This window comes from Capra hircus, chromosome 22 (genome assembly GCF_001704415.2).
Source record: "Capra hircus breed San Clemente chromosome 22, ASM170441v1, whole genome shotgun sequence".
NCBI classification, from domain to species: domain Eukaryota; kingdom Metazoa; phylum Chordata; class Mammalia; order Artiodactyla; family Bovidae; genus Capra; species Capra hircus.
This window is the reverse complement of record NC_030829.1, coordinates 49,785,529-49,798,368: the sequence shown is the minus strand read 5'-3', so window position 1 is coordinate 49,798,368 and position 12,840 is coordinate 49,785,529. Positions and strand designations below refer to the sequence as shown.

The 12,840-nt window shown below is 57.0% G+C and overlaps 1 protein-coding gene across 1 annotated transcript in view; it reads left to right on the top strand.

Annotated features, from left to right (window-relative positions):
• The window catches only part of MAPKAPK3 (mitogen-activated protein kinase-activated protein kinase 3), a 30,963-nt gene extending 18,771 nt beyond the window's left edge, over positions 1-12,192 (top strand). Inside the window, exons 3-11 of the mRNA XM_018038232.1 lie at positions 996-1,135; positions 2,322-2,386; positions 2,801-2,880; positions 4,701-4,824; positions 6,039-6,114; positions 6,441-6,565; positions 7,015-7,100; positions 7,363-7,443; positions 8,389-12,192. Of these exons, the coding sequence (XP_017893721.1) occupies positions 996-1,135; positions 2,322-2,386; positions 2,801-2,880; positions 4,701-4,824; positions 6,039-6,114; positions 6,441-6,565; positions 7,015-7,100; positions 7,363-7,443; positions 8,389-8,541 (930 nt within the window). The 3' untranslated portion in view covers positions 8,542-12,192. The remainder of the gene's footprint in view (positions 1-995; positions 1,136-2,321; positions 2,387-2,800; positions 2,881-4,700; positions 4,825-6,038; positions 6,115-6,440; positions 6,566-7,014; positions 7,101-7,362; positions 7,444-8,388) is intronic.

Sequence of the window (12,840 nt, the reverse complement as noted above, 5' to 3'; positions counted from 1 at the left end):
AGGGGAGACCATCCTGCCCAGGAAGAAAGCAGGGCCCATGGTGGCCCAGGGTCCTGTGGGTACTGAGCCAGACAGAGCTGGTCTCAGCCTGTCTTGGTTTGCAGCCTCGCTCTTCAGCCCTGTTCGACCAGGAAGCAGATATGAGCAGCCTTACCGGGGGATGCCTCATCCCTGTTCTCCCCATTCTGGGCCACCTCCCCCAGAAGGCCGACTTCTCCACCCCCTCCACCTCTGAGCATGACCATTTCAAGGTCTTGCTCATTTCCGGTGATTGGCCTTAGGGTTGGCAGCCACTGTGTGGGTCTGAGTTAACCCGAGCAAAGATCCCGACGCCCACCCACCTGCTGCCTGCTTCGCTATGATGCATCCTGTGGGGATGACTGTTATTACTCCATTTTACGGAGTTGTGGGCTGTGGCTTGGAGCTGTGAATGTTCGCTTGAGGTCACACTGAGTCATGGAGGAATTTAACCCCAAGGCCGGAAACGTCACCCCACCAAGGAGTCACCCCCATCGAGCAGGGTCCTCCTTCCCGCCAGCCTCTACCTCTGGCCCACAACCCTTGTGTCATCCCACTGGAAACAAGGCTCTGGGGACGTGTGGCTCCTGGCACAGGGTCTCGCAACTGATATGTGATTTGACTACAAAATCCTCTCAATTTCCACCTCAGTTGCTGCCCCTTGGGAAAGGAGGCAGGGGCTTCTCTGGCCTCTGAGCCCTTCCAAGCTTTCAGCTACCTCCCAGGCCTTCCCGAGCTACGAGCTAAGCTTGCTTGAAGCTGACCCTCAGCCAAGTGCAGGAGCTCATTGGACCATGCATCCAACCTGGACTGGAATCCTCCTTTTGCCCATCATCAGCTGGGTGACCTCAGGCAGGTCACAGGCCTCTCTGAGCCTCCGTGTCCTTGTCTGCCAAGTGAGGGCAGTGGCGCTGTCTGGGTGGCTCCTGGGGAAGTGGATTCTGGGCCTGACACTGTCTGTGCCTCCCTTCCCTCAGCTCCTGTACGACAGCCCCAAGGCCCGGCAGGAGGTGGACCACCACTGGCAGGCCTCAGGTGGCCCCCACATCGTGCGCATCCTGGATGTTTATGAGAATATGCATCACAGCAAACGCTGTCTCCTCATCGTCATGGAATGGTATGCCGGCCCACCCTCCCTCAGCATCTCATTGGTACCCCTGTGTCCTCCCCAACTCCCGCCATTCTTTAGAGGTTTCTGTTCTTCAGATAGCAGCCCCAGGAGGGCCCCCCAGGCCCTGAAGGGTGATGGACCTGGGCAGCCGGCCCCAAGGGCACTCCTGCATGGGTGGAATCCTCAGTGGCTGTAATATGGCTTCCCTGGGTGTGAGTCCCACTTGGTGAGGAGGGGCTGTCGGAGAAGGCCACCAAGCCCTGAGTGTGGCTGGGATGGGGGAAGACTGTGGGAAGAGTGGGATATGTGCTGTCCCCTCGGCTTTCTCCTCGCCTGGATTTGCGCTCCCGTGGCTCACCCCTGCCCCCCACCCCCGATGCTGGGTGATCCTGGCCTGGATCCACGACCCAGCAGCCTCCTCTATCCTAGGCTTCTCCCGTGAACAGCCCTAACCTTCAGCCCTAACCTTCTCAGAACCTGGGCCCTGGGTCTTGGCCTCCAGCTCCTCCCTGTCTGCCTTTCAAGTTCCCCCTCACCCCATAGCTAGCAGCTCTTGGGTCAGATTTGGGGTTCAGATCCTGACTCTGTCACTCACTAGCTGTGTGACCTTGGGCAGGCCTCTCACCTCTCTGGATTGCTGTAATTTCCATGTAGAGTGTGGAGGGAGATCTTAGTGCGGCATTCACCCTGTTCATTCTAAGTGCTCTAAGTACTGCCGAATCAGTCTTCCCAACTCTATGAGGTTGGTGCGCTAATCCCTGTTTTACAGAAGAGGAAGCTGAGGCACAGAAAGGTGAAGGGACCCACCCAGGATCACACAGCAGTGCCCACAAAGGGTTTGCCCAGGGCATGGCACACAGTGGGTGCTCAGAAGACAGTGGTCATGAGGATGATAACTGACATCTCATTCCTCACTTGGGTAAACTTGGATAAAAGTGGGGCTGCCAGATCAAGACAGTGTCCCTGGGAACATAGATGCTCCCTGGGGAAGATCCTCCCCTAGTTCGAAGAGTTGAGTTCAACCCACCCAAGCCAACAGCCTACCACGCACCAGGCTCTTCAAGACACAGTGAGGCTGACAGTGGCCATTCCCCAGGGGAAGAGCAGCAGGGCTGGAGGCCTGGGCCCATGACGCGGGGCAGGGGCAGGTCGACGCCTGATCCTCCCCCTCTGTCCCTGCTTTCTCTGGCAGCATGGAAGGTGGTGAATTGTTCAGCAGGATTCAGGAGCGTGGCGACCAGGCTTTCACTGAAAGAGGTATGTGTGTGCCGCTGCACAGGGAGTTTGGGCCGAGATGGGGCACACAGAGTTTCTCTGTGACGCTGGGCAAGGCCCTGTCCCTCTCTGTGCCTCAGTTTCCCCACTTGAACAAGGGTAGGGGGAGAGTGTTCTTCCCCCAAGGGGTTCTGTGAGTCTGTGGCAGCTTGTCAGAGATGGACTCCCCATGGGCCTGGGATGGAGGCCTCAATGCTTCTTGGTGCCAGCCAGCAGCTGAGCTGGGGGCATCTCCAGAAGAAACTAGGGGGACCAGCATCGGGCTTTGAGGTGGGGTCCTGGGTGGCAGGAGTGCACCATCTTGTGCTCTCCCAAGAGGGGTGATGGGGAGGGGGCCCCTGGGCTGCCTGACCCTCGAGAGGCATCCGTGGCCCCCTCCTCTGTCCATGTCTGCAGAAGCCGCAGAGATCATGCGGGATATTGGCACTGCCATCCAGTTTCTGCACAGCCAGAACATCGCCCACCGAGATGTCAAGGTGAGGCTCCAGGACCCATGTTGGGGGACCAGGACAAAGAGTGCCATCCACAAACCCCAGCAGTCCCAGCATCCACTGGATGGAGGCCATGTTCCTTGCTTGGCATTCCAGGCCTCTCCCCACGGCCCATACTGCGTGGCTCAGCCTCTCCTCCCACGGTCCCAGCGTGTTCACTGTGCCCTAGCCAGATAGGCCTCCTTGTTTCCTTCAAGCGTATATAATCCCAGTAGGCATAAGAATAAACTAGTGCCCACCTTGAGCCACTGGGTCCTGAGAAGCATCTCATTTAATCCTCATCCAGCCCTGTGAGAGGATGCCATTACCCATTTGACAGATGAGGAAACCAAGGCTCAGAGAGCGATTGTCTTGCTCAAGCCTCTGCAGATGCTGCACTGTCGTCTTGCTCAAGGCTCTGCAGGTGCCTCCCTGGGGATTCATGCATTCATTTGTTCACTCAGCAAGAATTTTGTGAAGACAGTGTGCCAGGCTTCGGTGACAGGGCTGCCCAACACTGTTGGAGCTTGTGTGAAGTAACAGCCATAGTTCCCGTAGGCAGAGCCCTCTGATGGCAGCATTTTAGGGGAAGGAGGCCCTTTGCTGGCCACTGGACAAAGGAGCGGAGGTGATCCTAGTGGCTGGACCTGCTTGTCCCTCCAGTGGATGGGCTTGAGAATGTTCTCTCCAAATTTCCTGTCCAGGGAGGACTGGATCTTACAGGTGATTAGGATCAGACGGAAGAAATGCAAACCAAGGCTTCACATGCACACACACACTCACCTGCCTGTGCCAGCCACTGTCAGAGCAGACTTACAACTCCTGGGCCCTCGGCCTCCCACCTAGACCCTGACTGTCCCGCCCCCCAGACTTGTTTCCTCCTAAGACCGGGCAGAGGAGACCCGAAGGTCCAGCCGCTGTATCAGGTTCTTCTCCTGGCTGAGTATCACCAACTCGTGCGGTTACCCTTTGATTTTGGATACACGTGGAGCCACAACAGTCTCACCTTCTGAACCATTGCTTTATTTTGGCCCTGGCCTCCTTTTTTTTCCCTTAAGTGGAGAAAAGCCTTCTATGGAGAAGATTCCTATAGAAAAACTGCTTCCCTGTTTTTCACCCCAGTCCAAGTTTGGATCATCTCAAATAGAACCTGAGAAATAGCTTTCACTGGCTCCAAACTGAAATTCCATGTGCCACCCCATCCCTCTGCCCCAGCTCTGCTGCTTCTCTCCGTGGGCCTAGGTCCTACCCATTCATTAGGAAGCAGCTTGAGGGCTGCCTCCTCCATGCAGACCTCCCCACTGCCTTCATCCCTCAGACCCTCTGTGCCCTACAACCAGGAAGACTGGCCTCTGTGCAGCTCCCGGGGCTGAGTTCCCCGAGCAACCTCAGGTAGGGGCCTGTCATGCAGGCTCGTTCTGGGCTGGGTACAGGATGTGTGCTTGGCAGCACTGGCTCATGAGCAGCCCCCCATTTCCCTGGAACCCTCATTTTGGCGTCTCATGGCAGCATCACCGACTGAAGCTCAAAAGTTCCTGACCCTGGGCTCTCTGTGGCACTCAGTTATCCCCAGGCTTGGTGGAACCACTGCCTTAGTTTCCCCTCTGTGAAACAAGGTGTCACCTCTCAGCTACGTTAGTCTCCCCCACCTTTGGCCCACGTCATTGGCGGCCAAGACCCAGGTCTTTTTTAGTGAGATGGATCCGGCTCCTCCTGCCTCAGTCTGGATGAGGGAGGGAGGAAGGAAATCTGACTGCAGATCACCGTGGAAATCTGCCCCTACCTGGTGCCTGAGTCCAGACTAACGTTTTCTCTCCCTGGCCCAGCCTGAAAACCTGCTCTACACGTCCAAGGATAAAGATGCGGTGCTGAAGCTCACGGACTTTGGCTTTGCCAAAGAGACCACCCAGAATGCCCTGCAAACTCCATGTTACACTCCCTACTATGTGGGTGAGTCCCTGGGATGTGGCCGGTACCTCTTTATTGCACCCCGCCCCCCACCCCCACCCCACTGTGGTCTGGGGCAGCCTGTGGGACACAGAAGCCAAAGAGTTAAAGCGCTGTGAGGAGGGAGGGGAGGGTTCTGTCTGTGTGGAGGTGGCAGCTGGGGGGCCGGAGGCTGCAAAAATATTCTCCCAAACTTCAGTTTTTGCTCTTGAAAATAGATCCAGGAAAATTCTGGCTCTGGCCTGTGAGCTGAATGACATCACAGTGGCTCTAAATATATATGTGATAAAAGGCTGCCGTCGGCTTGGGATGGAGCCCAAGTGCGGTTGTTTTTCTCCGGTTTTTATCTTCCTGGGAGTCATATTCAGAAAGTGGGCAGGCGCATCCTCCTACACGAGAGGGAAGCAAGGGGCCAGCCACCTGTGTTTTGGGAAAGCGTCCCTTAGGTGAGGGCCAGGATGGGCCCCGGGGCTTCACACACACTCATGCTTCCTGGAAAAGCTCCCTGCTCCCCTGTGAGCAGGTAGCCCCTAGACCTGGAGAAGCCACCCCCACCACCCCGGAAAGTGCCCCTTCCTGGAGAGTGGGGTGATGACTTGTTTACAGACAATTCTTCTCCCTCAGGATAAGCCTTCCAAGAGCTGTTGAAGGGGTGGGAAGCCCCCCGAGACAGCTGGAATGGCACTCTGTTTACCAGGATGTGTTTTGTAGTATTTTGACTTAGTAATCTCCTGGCCTACCGATCTCATTGCACAGATGGGAAGACCAAGGCCCCATGGGATGGTCACCAGGTGAACGGTACCCAGAGCCCTGGCCACGGCCCCTCCTTGCCCATGACCTAGGCTGTCTGTTTAGGAGGCAGGGGATGCAGGGCAGCTGCTGGGCTGGGGCCCTCTCCTCTATGGCAGGACCCCACCCAACCCCTGACTGCCCTTCTCTCCTTCCGCTACCGCTACTTGGGCTGAGATTGGCTCAAGGTAGCTAGGAGGTTATCATCTCTTACAGCCCAGCCTGAAAGTGGGTTTATTTTATCTAGGAGCTGTTGCTCCTCCCCCAACTTCACACACATGCTGCCTTCCCAGAAGGTGCCAGACACCAATCTGCTCTGCCCCATCCCCGGCTCGGGCACCTATTCCCACCTTGCCCAGGCTGTAGGCTCCTGCCGGTGCCCCAGGACCCTTGGCCTGAGGGTCCTCCTTTGCCCTCTGCCCTGGCAGCTCCTGAGGTCCTGGGTCCAGAGAAGTATGACAAATCATGTGACATGTGGTCCCTGGGCGTCATCATGTACATCCTGTGAGTACCTCCCTTTCCTGCACCCGCGGGCACCCTTGGAACTGCTTCTGCCCCCACCATCCAGGGTGAAGGGCTCAAGCGGGCCACTCTTCCAGCAGTCTGCTGTTCCCTTCTGGTCATGGGACACCTCTCCTTCAGGCTCCCCAGAGGCCTCCCCATGCCAAGGGCAGCTGGTGTTCCTGGAGATGAACTCCCGAGTTCACGGGGCTGATATTATTGCCCTGGTGTCTGGCTGCCTGTCTCCCAGTCAGGGTCTTGGGGAGGAGAATGGGTCCGCCCTGGTGCTGCCCCCACACCTGTGCCGAATGACCTCCGCCCTCCCCCAGCCTGTGCGGCTTCCCGCCCTTCTACTCCAACACGGGCCAGGCCATCTCCCCGGGGATGAAGAGGAGGATCCGCCTGGGCCAGTATGGCTTCCCCAGCCCTGAGTGGTCCGAGGTCTCCGAGGATGGTGAGTGACTCTCTGCCTAGCTCGCTCCACCGGACCCCAGCCGCCTTCCTCCCGGGAGAGACCACTTAGGTGTCAAACCGACCTGTGTTTAGATCCTGGCTTCCTCCACATCCCAGCCGTGTGATCCTAGGCAAGTCATCTCACCGTTTGAACGTCCTTCTCCATGTCTGCCAAATGGGCCCAAAACCTGCCTCCTCAAAACTTCCCTTAATTCTTGTCCTTCGTTCATATTTTCCCTTTGGGGACCATGAACAAATCTGGCCTGTATCAGTTATTTATTGCTGCCTAACAAATTACCCCAAACACTTAGTGCCTTACAAGAAACCCTTATCAGCACACTGTTTCTGTGGGTTAGGAATTTGGGAGCACGTTGCAGAGCTGGCGGTCTCTGGGAGTGGGAACTGGCTCTGAGCAGCTCCACAGCCTCACCACTGCCCTCTCTTCCCTAGCCAAGCAGCTGATCCGCCTCCTGCTGAAGACGGACCCCACTGAGAGGCTGACCATCACACAATTCATGAACCATCCCTGGATCAACGTGAGTGCCTCCTCGTCCTTGGCAGACCGGGTGACGAGCTTGAGCAGGGCTGCCGGAGGGGTTGATGGCTCCAGAGGCCCTGGGGTGGGCCGCAGATATGCGGTAGTGCCCTGCCTTTGCTCCTGGTCGCATCAGGCTCCTTCACCACCCTAAGCCTCGGATTCCCCACTGGAGCCCGGAAGAAAGGGGTTGGGGTGGGGGGCAGCCGGTGCTGTCCCAGGTGCCTGCAGGGTCTGATCCACGGGCTTGGGGCTCCTTCCAGCAATCGATGGTGGTGCCCCAGACTCCACTCCACACGGCCCGAGTGCTGCAGGAGGACAGAGACCACTGGGATGAAGTCAAGGTGGGTGGACCATCTCCCCACAGGCCTCAGGGTTTTGGAAAAAGGGACTGCAGGGTGGTGACTTCCCAGAACCTGGGTCTTCGACCCCCTCTTGCCTCGTGTCAGTGACCGCATAGTGGTCTTTGGGCCACACTAGCCCATTCAGGGCAGTGCTCCTGACTTGCTGTCTCAGTGAAGTGGGGCTTTTGGCATAATTGCTCTTATGATCCGGAGAAGGCAATAGCACCCCACTCCAGTACTCTTGCCTGGAAAATCCCATGGATGGAGAAGCCTGGTAGGCTGCAGTCCATGGGGTCGCTGAGGGTCGGACATGACTGAGCGACTTCACTTTGACTTTTCACTTTCGTGCATTGGAGAAGGAAATGGCAACCCACTCCAGTGTTCTTACCTGGAGAATCCCAGGGATGGGGGAGCCTAGTGGGCTGCCGTCCGTCTATGGGGTCGCACAGAGTCAGACACGACTGAAGCGACTTAGCAGCAGCAGCAGCTCTTATGATCTGCAGCATCTGGGAGGGTGGTCAGCTTGCTTTTAGACTCAGCAGAGACCAGATCTGAGCCTGTGGGGCAGTAGCTCAGAGCCTGGGGCAACCTGGGCACAATCTTCAGGCGCTGGTAAGCTGGGTGCACAACACGATGGTGTCCCCTGAAGGCCTTGTGGTTCTGAGTGGATGACCGTGGTCCAAGTCCCTGTCCTGCTTACCCTTGGTGTAGTCCCAAGGAGTCACCACACTTCCTGTGCCTTGTCAGGTAAGCTCAGTCTTTACCACGGAGGACTGGAGTGAGGACTGTGTGAGGCAAAGCGATGGGCCCAGAGCTGGGTACATGGGGGCACTCGGGCGGCGAAGGTGTTCACTGCTGTCACTGACACTGTTAAGGGGCCACTCAGGCAGGAGGTGATGTCTCTTGAGGTCAGTAGAGCTGCTCTCCCCCCATCCCCATCCCCAGGAGGAAATGACCAGCGCTTTGGCAACCATGCGGGTGGACTATGACCAGGTGAAGATCAAGGACCTGAAGACCTCTAACAACCGGCTCCTCAACAAGCGGAGGAAGAAGCAGGCGGGCAGCTCCTCGGGCTCGCAGGGCTGCAACAATCAGTAGCTCCTGCGACCTTGGGGGAGCCAGAGGACACACTGGAGTGGCCTGAAGCCCTGACCTGGAGGGCTCAGGGTCCTGTTTTTTTTAACAAAAGAGTTGTTTGTGTTGTGTTGTAATTTGTCACTTGGAACTTCGGGATGGGGGAACATGACCCCAAGTCCTTCAGAATCTCATCCCAGGGTCAGGCCCTAGAGAAGGGCCAAAACCTGGGCTCCGGGGAGCCACGTGCTGCAGCTCCAGTGCCTTTGATCACGGAGGCCTGAATGCCCTGTGGCTGCATCCCGCTCAGGGCCTGGCCTTAGGGTTCTAGGCCCCTCGGCTTCGGGGTTGGGCTTCCCTCCTTCTGTGAAAACAGCTCCCCAGAGGGTGGGCAGATGGGCCTGGCCTTAGGAAAGGCATCCGGCCACTGGTTGTCATGGCAACCAGGGACAGAGTTGCCAGTCTCGAATGCTGAGTGAGTGAGCAAGGGAGGGAGGGGGGCAGTCGAGGGTCTGCCTGCCTGCCTGCCTTCTTGGGGAGGCTGCTCTCCTTCTGCCACTCACCCCTCTCACACTCCCCCCACCCCTCCGTCTTTGGTGTCCCTGAAGGGTCAGGGTCAGTCTGCCTGGCTCCCTGGGTGGTCCAGCGCTGTGTTGCTGCAACCCCATCCCACAGGGCCCTTGGAAGTCTCCTTCCACAGAGTGCCTGAGCCCAGCCATCCTGTTACGACACCCCCCCACCCCCACCCAGAGTGGCCTCTCATCTCAGTGAGGGGTTTAGGGGGACAGATATTTTTAACCCTTTTTTTACTTTGGAAAATGTCACTGTGACAAAAGCCAGTACAGTTACCTTGCCCCCCTGCTCATCAGACCCCAGGCAGGAAAGCCTGTCCTTAAGGGTTCGCCCCCTACTCTGTCCTAGTTGATGGCAGGGCTTGTCTCCTGGTGTACTTTTGTGAGAGTGGATGGCTGGAGGCAGGGCTCAGGGGCTCCCCCTTAATCCAGGGCCTCTTTCTGTACTTTGGGTCAGACTCGAGGTAGTGGAGGGCTGCTGCTTAGAGGGTCTGGTCCTTTCTTTTTTGCCTGAGTCGGAGCAGACAGGGCCCCTCCCTTGCTGCTCCAGGCTCACCCAGCCCCACAATGCCCAGGGAGCCTCAGGATGCTGAATGCCTGATATGGGCCTGGCCAATGCCTGGCCCCCAGCCTGCTTCCTGTTTTCTCACCCTTCTCTCACTGGCTGGGAAACCCTAGACCATGTCAGGGAGGACAACACTGCTGGGTTTTATATCCAAGTATTGATAAACAGCATTTTGGCATTTTTTTCCCTTGTTCCTAGGTTTCTCGTGTACACGAGTGAACAAAAGCAGCCCAAGGGCACGTGCTCATACCCACTAGTAATTTCACTCCTGCCGGACAGGGTGCTTCAGGCCTGGTAGACATGCCAGGCAGGCTCCAGGGCCACCCTGGCCTCACCAGGCTTGGAGAGGTCAAGGGAGCAAAGAGATGGCAGCTGCCCCGGGTCCCCAGCTCTGTGCCTCCCAGTGCACCGTGTGGGTGACACCACCCCCGGCCCGGTGTGCACTGGCGTCTGCCCACAGTGGCCACCCCCAGCTGTGTGCCAGCCTGCTGAAGGGCGGGCAGAGCGCCTGCTGCAGCACTGAGCTATTTTCAGAAGCTGCCAGATTTCATTTGGCAGTGAGAGTGTCGGGGAGGGGAGGGGGCGGGACGCTGGAGACTGTCTTTTGACTACTCCAGCAACAGAGCACCCTCCGTCCCCCGGGAGCCCTTTCGGGCAGCCCCGAGGGGGGCCCGGACTGTGGCAGATGCCCCAGCTTCTGTCCTCCCGGGCCCCCACGACCTCCTCTGGCACCCGCAGCATTCCCTCCCCACCTCTCTTCCCCTCAGGCTGTAGGGGAGCGCGATGAGATATTAGAAGGCAGGACAGGCAAGTCTCCTGAGCTGAGTGCCACTTCCTGGCCTGGCAACCTTGGACAAGCCTCCCAGCTTTCCCGCCTAGATTTCCTCGACTGTGTAGTGGGGTTGTTGGTGGGGAGGCATACAGGGTATGCAGGCACATGACATATGAAGCACTCAGGGGGGTCCCTGGTGTGTGGCTGGCCCCCATTTGCCACCCTAGCATCCTTAGCTGTAACGAAGGAGAGGAGAACCTGAAGTTGCTCAAGGGAAAAGCAGTCCAGCCTCAAATCTACCTCTGAGACTTTCCGCCTAGAAATTCCACCTTTCTTCATCCATAGGGCACTTACTCCCAAGGGCTTGCTCTCCAGAACAACATTGTATAGGCTTCTGGACCTTGGTTCCAGCCCTGGGCTTCAAGGAGGGTGGCCCCTCCTTCTGAGGGGCCCCTGGACTCCCCAAATGAATTCCGGGGGCCTCACAGAGCCTGTGGTTCAGACCAACCCTTGTCATGCACTCGGCTCAGTAAAATGCTGGTCAGATGCGAAGGCAGGTCAAGTCTGTCTAGTCACAAAGCTGCAGCGGTACGGACCGACTCTTTCCCTTGACTGCTCAGTGCACACTGCTGGAGGTCCTGTGCTGCGTGCAAGAAAGGCAGCAGGGGAAGCTGAGGATAGTCTCAGGGAGCTTAAACACGTGAGGGAGAAGGACACAGTACCTCACAAATGCATGTTGAATCATGGGCTCGATGTGACCCACAAAAGAAAGGCAAGGTTTGAGAGGAGGTGTCATTGTGCAGTTTAAATCAAAGAGGCAATTTATATCCCAGGGTCTGGGGAGGGTGCCTGTTAGGTTGCAAGGTTGAAGGCAGAACTGCAGGGAAAACCACGACCTTAGGGACAGAGGGACTCTGTGTGGCCCTCAACTCTGCCTGTCTGTGCTTCTCCCGGGGTCTCAGTGTGCCTGTCTGTGAAATGGGAGCAGATCCTTACAATTAGCTGTTACTAGGTGAACTAAGAAGCCGAGGGGCCTCATGGTTCACATCAGCCTGTTCAGACACATGCATTCACATGGACTTCATGTGGCTTCCCTAGGAGATTTCAATAAAGAATCGGTAAGAAGTATATTCACGTGTGTGTGTGTGTGTGTGTGAGAGAGAGAGAGAGAGAGAGAGAGAGAGAGAGAGATTTCTTCCCAGTGATGCTCCCCCTGACCCAGTTGACAGCAGCATTCTCTGTCTTGCAGACCTGGTGCTGGCCTGTTTCCAGTGTCCTGGCTCATTGCTATTCCACACCAGCCCCTCTCCGCCCTCGATTCAGCCCCTCCATTGCAGTGTCAGAACTGAGCCTCAAAAACGCAGCTTGCCGCAACCTCTGCAGGGGTCTTGATGCTTCCAGGTCTGCTAGAAGCTCTCTCTGTCTCTGGCAGACATGGGAGGGGCACAGGTCGCTGTCTCCCTCCAGACCTGGCTGTGTTGGTCTGAGCCTTTGCACCCCCAGTGGATTCTTGCAGATGCCCACAAACCCAGCAGCATAAAATCCTCTGCTTTGTCCCTCTGGACAGCCTGCACGTTCACCCCTTGGAATCGAGGCCAGCAGGCAAGGAACGGTGAGGGAAGCCCCCTCCCACCCCGTTTGTACCGTGGGGTGGGGTAATTTAGTTTAGAGCCAGGAGATCTCAGCTCCGGTTTACATGAAGCCTTGGGCAAAGCTGTTTGCTCCACTTTTTGATGTTCCCATCAATAAAATGAGACATTGATTAATCAGGGCCAACTCCTCTCTGCACCTTGGTGGACATGCTGCCACTGGTTGGTGGATTGTGAGAACGCTGTATGGTCTCAGTCAGGTAATGCACTTTGTTGAGCCTTAGTTTTCTTACCTGTTTAACGGAAGTAATCCTTATAAGGGTGGGGCAGGGCTGCAGTGGAAAGGGGAGTGTTAGTTGCTCAGTTGTGTCCAACTCTCCGACCCCATGGACTGTAGCCCGCCAGGCTCCTCTGTCTATGGGATCTTCCAGGCAAGAATACTGGAATGGGTTGCCTTGCCCCAGGGGATTCTTCCCAACCCAGGGATCAAACCCTGGTCTCCTGCATTGCAGACAGATTCTTTACCGTCTGAGCCACTAGAGAAGCCTGGAAAAGGGAAGGGGTGGTCAAGCCCCAAGACCTTGGTCACCAATGCAGATTAAGTGTCTACTAGGTGTCACACCCAGCTACGGGGACTCTGCCAGTTGGGCCCTCTCTGTTTCCCCTGACCAGGAGGAGCCAGTGGAACCAGTTTACTGGGATTCAGAGGTGCTGGTCAGGGCAGGTTAGTTGGGGTGTGGGGCCACCTGCTGGTCACCTGGTGAGTATTCAGTAGACACCTACTGTGTACCAGAGCCTGAGGCATCTGTGGTCCTGCCTAGGTAG